The 7,971-nt window shown below is 63.7% G+C and overlaps 2 protein-coding genes across 3 annotated transcripts; one reads left to right on the top strand and one right to left on the bottom strand.

Moving 5' to 3' along the window:
* Positions 1-1,032, bottom strand: LOC115504710 (translation initiation factor IF-2-like). Of its 2 annotated transcripts, none has more exons than XR_003965768.1 (2): positions 509-676; positions 1-259 (listed from the first exon to the last, which is right to left on the bottom strand). XR_003965768.1 is itself a non-coding variant. In XM_030301777.1 (2 exons), the coding sequence occupies exons 1-2, from the start codon at positions 1,030-1,032 to the stop codon at positions 59-61; spliced, it is 549 nt and encodes a 182-aa protein (XP_030157637.1). In that variant the 3' UTR covers positions 1-58. The 2 variants fall into 2 exon arrangements, 1 of the variants encoding a protein (XP_030157637.1); XM_030301777.1 differs by lacking the exon at positions 509-676 and adding an exon at positions 685-1,032.
* PYCR2 (pyrroline-5-carboxylate reductase 2) lies at positions 996-4,289 on the top strand. Its single transcript, XM_030301776.1, has 7 exons — positions 996-1,082; positions 1,163-1,233; positions 1,982-2,161; positions 2,259-2,480; positions 2,657-2,749; positions 2,975-3,138; positions 3,657-4,289. The coding sequence occupies exons 1-7, from the start codon at positions 1,016-1,018 to the stop codon at positions 3,820-3,822; spliced, it is 963 nt and encodes a 320-aa protein (XP_030157636.1). The 5' UTR covers positions 996-1,015; the 3' UTR covers positions 3,823-4,289.
* Positions 4,290-7,971: the final 3,682 nt, after the last annotated feature.

Genomic DNA, 7,971 nt, shown 5'->3' with positions numbered 1-7,971 from the left:
TGGTGGGGAAACGGGAAAGGAATTTATTTCGGTGAGACCACCACCCGGAGACCGCAGACTAGGGTCTCAAAGACGTGCTCCAAAGCACGTCCAGGTTCATATAAAGAAAGTGTGGGACACAGGTCGTGGGTCCGAGCAGGTGGGCAGTGAAGGTCAGGTCACCACGGTCTTGGGGTCGGGCACCAGGCTCAGGGCGGTCCCTGCGCTCCAGGGGGAAGTCTCGGTTCCCACGGGGGACGCTCTGCCCGCTGGTGTGTGCCTGGGTGGAGAGATCAGCCGGGAAGGGCGAATTAGGAAGCACAGACGGCGGTCGACCGGCAGGCGGCTGGCCGCCTCCCTACTTCAGGAGTCCATCCTCCCAAGCACCGGAAAGGAGCCTATCCGCCACGCCTCGGGACCAGTTCCCGGGAGCCTTGCAGGTTCCAGCCGAGGACCGGCTGCTCGGCCACCACGCCCGCGGGCCCGGAGCGAGCGGGCAGCTGGGGCTTCCAGCGGCAGCCCCGCTCACCCGGGGGCGCGCCGCCGCTAGCCGGCCCGATCCCCGCCCCGTTCATCCCTGCAACCCGGTGACGCCTCCCGTCCACAGTCGGCGGCGGCCGGTCAGCCCCAGGCACGACTCTGGCCACACTTCCGCCTGACCCGCGCCCGGAACGCCCGGACGTCTGGAGGAGCCCCCAGACTAACACGCCAGCTGGGGACACGACTTCCGGCCTCCGCTCCGGAGGTTCCGACCGCCCAATCCCGGACGCAAGGGGCGGGCACACGGCCCGAGCTCCCGGCCGCGGACTGGTCCGCCCGAGGTTCTGGCCGCGGATTGGTCCGTCGAGCTTCTGGCCGCGGATTGGCCGCCCTCGCGTGGCGCGCGGCGCCGTCTGCCGCGGAGGCAGTGGGGAGGGGTCCCGAAGCCGCCGGAAGCTCCGCGGGTCCGGCTTCCGGGGCGCGCGCGGGTCTCTGGGGGCTCTGTCGGCCCGGCCTCGTGCTGCTCCCGGGCGGCGCCGAGCCCCTTCCCGCGGTCATGAGCGTGGGCTTCATCGGCGCGGGCCAGCTGGCCTGTGCGCTGGCGCGGGGCTTCACGGCCGCAGGTGAGCGCGCGGGGGCGGACGGGCCGCAGCCGCGTCCGGGACTCCCGGGGGCGCCGGCTGACGGGTCCCGTCCTCCGCAGGCATCCTGTCGGCCCACAGGATCATAGCCAGCTCCCCGGAAATGGACCTGCCCACCGTGTCCTCGCTCCGGGTAGGCGGGGCCGGGGAGGCCGGGGCCGAGGGGCGGGCGAGGGGGCGGACGGCGCGGGGTGGGCCCGACACTGATGGAGGCCGAGGTGTGCTAAGCGCCCGGCACGCTGATGCGCGGCCAACAACTGCCTAATTCACCTGCTGGCAGTGCGACCCTAAGGTGCTCAACCACGCTGAGCCTCAGTTCCCTCTTTTGCAAAGCGGAGCCCACGGTAGCCCCTTTTCGGAGTTATTGTGAGGCACGAGTGATCGCTGGGAAAGCTGGCTGAGTTAGTTCTTCCCCCTACATCTGGGCAGCTCCCAGAACTGGAGGGCCCCGCTTTTCAGTTTGGAGTCCAAAGCGGAGGGGTGACCCCCGGGTCGCCCCTGGACCACGCGGAGACCGCGCGGCCCGGCGAACAGGTGTCCAGCTATGGTCCAAGGCTGGACCCAACTCCTCTGCCTGCCACTGGGCGCTCCCGGTTCACCTTTCCCTTTGCCTGCGCCTTTTTCCATGCGAACCCCTGGATGGGAGACAGCTGTTTCCTGGCTGCCTCGGAGAAGCTGATCTCTAGCAGGCATTTAGTTCACCCGCCTAGTAGTGGGACCGGGGACTTCGGGCCCCTGGGGGGAGGGGCAGACTCCCCAAGGGACAGGAATTCCAGGCTGCAGGGGCAGAGTGGGTTTGGCAGGGGCTCGCTTGCTCCCCGAGAGGACCTGGGCCCAGCGAGGCCGCCCCGCGCCCTGAGCTGGACCATCTGCTCCTGCAGAAGATGGGCGTGAACCTGACCCGGAGCAACAAGGAGACGGTGAGGCACAGTGACGTCCTGTTCCTGGCCGTGAAGCCGCACATCATCCCCTTCATCCTGGACGAGATCGGGGCGGACGTGCAGGCCAGGCACATCGTGGTCTCCTGTGCTGCCGGTGTCACCATCAGCTCTGTGGAGAAGGTGCCCCTTCTCTTCCCCGGGTGCTCCTGTGGGAGGGGGCGGGGTGCCGGTGGAAGCTGCGCCGCAGGGACTCACTTGGGCCTCTTCCGCGTCCCAGAAGCTGATGGCGTTCCAGCCGGCCCCCAAGGTGATCCGCTGCATGACCAACACGCCCGTGGTGGTGCGGGAGGGCGCCACGGTGTACGCCACGGGCACCCACGCCCTGGTGGAGGACGGGCAGCTTCTGGAACAGCTCATGAGCAGCGTGGGCTTCTGCACCGAGGTGGAGGAGGACCTGATCGACGCCGTCACCGGGCTCAGCGGCAGCGGGCCTGCCTACGTGAGGCCCTCTGGGGACCGAGGGTGGCAGGCGGGCTGTAGGCAGACTGGGGTTGGGGGCGTGGCCAGCTAGCAGAGGAGGTCAGCCTCTGCGGCCAGTTCCGGTCACCGGGAGAGCGGGCCCTAGGGAATGCCCCGAGGGCCTGCTGCCCTGGGGCTCAGCGAGTGTCCCCGCAGGCATTCATGGCCCTGGACGCGCTGGCTGATGGCGGGGTGAAGATGGGCCTGCCCCGGCGCCTGGCCGTCCGACTGGGGGCCCAGGCCCTGCTGGTTGGTATCTACAGGCTGCATGTTCTGGACCGGGGTGTGGGATGGGGGTTCCGTGGGTCCCTGAACTGGGGGTGGGGCATGGTGGGGAAGCCGGGGTAAGGCTGGGGAAGGGCGGGGCTGGTGTGGGGAAGGGCGCCGGGAGTGGGGAAGCCGAGTGGGGAAGCCGGTGGAAGTTCGGAAGGCCCACCGGCCGCTCCCGCCTCCCCTCCTTCCCTCCCGCCCCAGGGCGCCGCCAAGATGCTGCTGGCCTCAGAGCAGCACCCCGGCCAGCTCAAGGACAACGTGTGCTCGCCCGGGGGTGCCACCATCCACGCCCTGCATTTCCTAGAGAGCGGGGGCTTCCGCTCCCTGCTCATCAACGCCGTGGAGGCCTCCTGTATCCGAACACGGTGGGTCACTCTCCCCGTGGCCCGTGGGCCAGCCCCGTCGGGCAGATCCTGCCGTCCCTGGTCCGTTAGCGGCGGCAGAGTCTGTGCTCCGCTCAGAGCCACGGTTCATTTGACTTTATTCAGCTGAGAGTTTGCAGGCCTTACTTCGCTAATGCCCACCGTGGCCGTGGTGGCGGGGTGGCTGTGATCTATCGGGGTGAGGAAGGTGGGGCTCAGAGACGACGTCCCCAAGCTCAGGCGGCCAGTACGCGGTGGAGGCAGGGCCGGGGAAGCATTGACTCCAAACCCGGGGCTTTTCCATGCCGACTCCTCCTGTGACCGCAGGCACCGTGGGGAGCTGCACACCCGGTGGTGACTCACACGTAGCTAGAGAGCGCTTCTGAGAAGCTTCCGGGCGCGTTTGATCCGGGGGCTTGTGGTTTGGGGCGGGCTCGGGTTCTCGGGGGTCCGGGGTCGTGCGCACCGGGCCGCCTGGTGAAGCTCGGGCTCCCGTAACCCCCGCGGGGCTCTGTCCGCAGGGAGCTGCAGTCCATGGCCGACCAGGAGAAGATCTCCCCGGCCGCACTCAAGAAGACCCTCCTGGACAGAGTGAAGCTGGAGTCCCCCACGGTGTCCACGCTGACCCATTCCAACTCCGGGAAGCTCCTGACGAGAAACCCGGCCCCCGGAGGCAAGAAGGAGTGAGGCCACCAGGCCTCCGATCCCCGAGGGGCTGTGCAGGGCCGGGTTCGGCTCCCTAGTGTGTAGGGCCTTGTGACGAGTCCTCAGATGTGGTCAGGCCGGGCCACGCTGGTTTCCCATCCCGTCTGTGGGACGCTGCTCCGGGGGTTGATGCCGGCGGTGGGTGGGGGCGGTCCCGAGTCCCGCTCGGCAAGAAGGTCTGCAGACCTGCAGCCGACGGCTCCTTCGGTCACGTCCTCCAGCCGGAGCCCGAGGCAGGGTCGGCCTGCTGCCGGGTTGAGGACAGAGAGGTACAAACGTGAGCGGGGCTGTTCGCTTTGAGTTACAGACGGGAAAGGTACGAGCAACTTAAAATTGTTCCAATTAGAAAAGTGCGCAGATAATTTAACTCGCCTGTCCTAGGTGTCCCATGGAACAAAGTGTTCTCTGGTTTGCTATTTAGTTGCTTCAATAAAGTTTTATTTTGTATTTCCCTGCCTTTTCTTTTTTTTTTTTTTTAACAGGAGCTCTACCCTCCACGCGGGGCTTGAACTCTCGACCCCAAAGTCAGTAGTTGTGCACGTCCTAGCAGCCGGGCCAGCCAGGCACCCCTATTCCCTTGCTTTTTTATGCTTAATCTTAATTTCTTCTAGAGAACTCCAGGACTTTACCGAGTGCCCCCCCCCCCCTTCTGTGGGGAGCACCGTCTAAAGACAAGAAATCGTGGGCTAGACCCTGAGAGCTGGAAAGATACTCTGCTCCGTCCCGGCCCCCGGGAGCAGATCAGGAGATTGTTCTAGAATGGACCAGAGCTCATGGCAGGGAAGAGCCTAGTGGCTGGGGTGCAGGAAGGGAGGGCAGCAGCCCGGACACAAAGGTGGAGGCTGCCAGCTCTGTTGGGCCTCTTACCTGCTGAACGCTGGGTCCAGACCAGCGCCCTCTGTGGGGGGAATGATTTTCCTCTCACTTTGCACAAGATGCTGAGGCCCAGGGGCAGCTCTCCTCATGGAGCCGCTGGTCGCTGGTGGGGCTGAGGCTGGGTGTGCCGTCCACACAGCCGGACTGAGCTGCGGTTTCCCCGTGCAGGCCAGTGTCCCTCGCGCGTGTCCCCACGGGCTGGCCGCCTGTGGCATTGGCATCAGCGTCGCTGGGTTCAAGTCTTGGTTTTTGCCAATCCCCCCCCCGCCACACACACACACACGCCAATTTGCTGGTAGTTTATTTTTACTTTAATTCCATCTAGTTGACCTACAATCGTACTCGTTTCAAGTGTACGACGTAGGGATTTGGCACGCCCATCCGTCGCCGGGTGCCCATCGCGACAAGGGCTTCGACTCCAGACCCGAGAGCCTGTGGGCCAGGTTCGTCCCTGTGGGGCCAGAGTGACAGGCTCAACCCTGCTAAAAACCTGGGGCGCCCGGGGGGCTCAGTCGATAAAGTGTCCAACTTGGGCTCAGGTCACGATCTCACAGTTCGTAGGTTCGAGCCCCGCGTCGGGCTCTGTGCCGACCGCTCAGAGCCTGGAGCCTGTTTCGCATCCTGTGTCTCCCTCTCTCTTTGCCCCTTCCCGCACTCACACTCTCTCTCTCTCTCTCTCTCTCTCTCTCAGAAATAAATGTTGGAAAAATTCTTTTTAAATTAAAAATATGTGAAGTGAGTCGCCCAAGTGTAATTGGCTGGAGAGTAGGCCCAGGACTCACACCCACGTCTGACACTCGATCCCGTCCTCTGGGCGCTGCGCCCGCTGCCGGGCTGGCCTAGGTGACGGGTGACCCTCATCTTTCCTTCACCCCCCCCCCAAGGCCACCCCCTCCCGGGCCTAAATCCACCAACACGCACTTACCCGGGACCTGCAACTGCCGGGCCTGGCTCATCCCTGGTGCACGGGGCCCACCCGGCACAGGGGGACCTCACCTGCTAAGGGCGCCTGCCCTTCGCTTCGGCCCTTCGACCCGGTCAGGGCAGGGCTGGATTCGACCTCCAGGGAGAGGGAGGAGGGCGTCACCCCCCGGAGGACACTTGCGTCCAGCTTCCCACAGAGCTGAGTGGCCCTGGGCTGGGGGGGGGGGCCGGAGCTGCAGGCAGACAGAGCCAGAGGCTGGGAGCTCCCGGGGGGTCACGGGGCCCCCCGAGAGTCAGGCCTGCGCAGGTTTCGAGCTCGGACCCGAGTGCCCCCTGCAAGGCTTTCAGGAGTAAGAGCTGGTGCTGGAGGCTCGCGCAGCCTCGCCAGGAAGTGCGTGCCGAGGACTCCCCTGCCCGGCGCCTGTGCGGCCTGGCTGCGCGCAGTCCCCGGTCAGTAAGACCGTCCTTGTTCCGGGTGGCCTGGGGGCCGGGGACACGTGTGAACACGGGACGTGGAGAACGTGGCAGGCAGAGGAAAAGGCGGTGCGGAGAGGGCTGGCGGTGTAAGGAAGGCGTGTGTGTAACTGCCTGCCCTGCCCCCCTCCCCCCTCCCCACTGCCCCCTGACCTCTGTCACCTGCCTCCTGCTCTCTGCCCTCTGCCCCCTGCCTGCAGCACCCCCACCCCCCACCCCAGCCACTGCCCCCTGCTCGTCCCCACCCCCATCAGGACCAGAGCAGGCCTCAATCCCCACTCCACAGCTGGCCTCTCTCCGGACCCCCCAAACTTCCTTCTCTGCTGCCCCAGTTTTGCTCTCCTGGGAAACGGTACAAATCTCGGCCCCACTGTTACCAGTAGTTACTTCCGGAAAGTGGCATCGAGGCTGTCTTCTCACCTGATTTTCTTTCTCTCTTTCCCTTGAGGTCGTGGCGGCCAGCGGGCAGACCCAGCATCCCCAGTTAGAAGGGGGGAGAGGGGGGGAGTGTCTGCGCCGCTCTCCGCCGGCCGCCTGGGGACACGTCCCTGTGCCCGGGTAGCCCTTACCAGGCGGCACACCCTGTCGCTGTTCCTGGTCAACAGCTCCTCCCGTGTGACCTAAAACACGCGAAGTGCCTGAACCGACCGAGCGCCAGGCGCGATGTTACACGTGCGAGATGCGCGACCTCATTTCATCTTTAAGTTGAGAATTATTATGTTTTTTTGAAAGAGAGAGAGAGAGGGAGAGAGAATGAGTGGGGGAGGAGCAGAGAGAGAGGGAGACAGACCGAATCCCCAAGCAGGCTCCCCCTTGTCAGCGCAGAGCCCGACGTGGGACTCGAGTCCACAAACCGTGAGATCATGACCTGAGCCGAAACCCAGAGTCGGACACTTACCCGACTGCGCCCCCAGGCGCCCCTAATTTGAGAATTATGGTGGAATTAGTATTTCCCCATTTTACTGATGGGAACACTGGAGCTGGGAGACGTTAGGAACGCAGCCAGTGAGGAGGAAAGCCCGTGGCCTGAACCTAAGACCCGTTTTCCGAAGCCCTGAGCTGTCCTCGCCCCTCCGACGGGCCCTCCGCGGGAGGAAGGGTGGGAAGGCCCGGCTGGTGAGGAGCTGGGGTGGAGGCAGGGGCCTGGGAAGGAGACCCAGAAAGCCGAGGGGGTCAGGACTGGCCTCCTCACAGCCTACTCTGGAGGGTGGGAACCTTGTTCTGACGGTATTAAGCCTCCGGGAAACGTGCTTCAAGAGGTAGACGTTTTAGTTTTTTCTGTTTCGTAGAAGCAAATATTCCTACTTCCCTTTTATTTTTAATGGGAGAAACTTCAAATTCCTAGTTGCTGACATTCTGAGTCAGTAAAGTCTTTTATTGATTTTTGAGAGAGAGAAAGAGACAGCAGAAGCAGGGGAGGGGCAGAGAGGGAGGGAGACACAGAATCCGAAGTGCGCTCCAGGCTCCGAGCTGTCGGCACAGAGCCCGACGCGGGGCTCGAACCCACGAACCGCGAGATCATGAGCTGAAGTCGGATACGCAACCGACTGAGCCACCCCGGCGCCCTAAATTATACTTAAAAAAAAAAATACAAGTTATTCATTTATCTTTTTTTTTTTATTTTTTTTTAACGTTTATTTATTTTTCAGACAGAGAGAGACAGAGCATGAACGGGGGAGGGTCAGAGAGAGGGAGACACAGAATCTGAAACAGGCTCCAGGCTCCGAGCTGTCAGCACAGAGCCCGACGCGGGGCTTGAACTCATGGACCTCGAGGTCATGACCTGAGCTGAAGTCGGCCGCTTAACCGACTGAGCCACCCAGGCGCCCCTATTCAAGTCATTGAAACTAAACAAGA

Source organism: Lynx canadensis, chromosome F1 (genome assembly GCF_007474595.2).
Source record: "Lynx canadensis isolate LIC74 chromosome F1, mLynCan4.pri.v2, whole genome shotgun sequence".
Lineage (NCBI taxonomy): Eukaryota > Metazoa > Chordata > Mammalia > Carnivora > Felidae > Lynx > Lynx canadensis.
This window is presented reverse-complemented; position numbering and strand designations above follow the sequence as displayed.

What these genes read in the sequence shown, in the direction of transcription:
- PYCR2 (XM_030301776.1), top strand. Translation starts at nt 1,016, where the DNA reads ATGAGCGTGGGCTTCATCGGCGCGGGCCAGCTGGCCTGTGCGCTGGCG. An exon ending in GCGGGGCTTCACGGCCGCAG is followed by an intron (nt 1,083 to 1,162) that starts GTGAGCGCGCGG and finishes CGTCCTCCGCAG; the next exon opens with GCATCCTGTCGGCCCACAGG. An exon ending in CCACCGTGTCCTCGCTCCGG is followed by an intron (nt 1,234 to 1,981) that starts GTAGGCGGGGCC and finishes CTGCTCCTGCAG; the next exon opens with AAGATGGGCGTGAACCTGAC.
- LOC115504710 (XM_030301777.1), bottom strand. Translation starts at nt 1,032, where the DNA reads ATGAAGCCCACGCTCATGACCGCGGGAAGGGGCTCGGCGCCGCCCGGG. An exon ending in GTCGTGTCCCCAGCTGGCGT is followed by an intron (nt 260 to 684) that starts GTTAGTCTGGGG and finishes CTCTCCACCCAG; the next exon opens with GCACACACCAGCGGGCAGAG.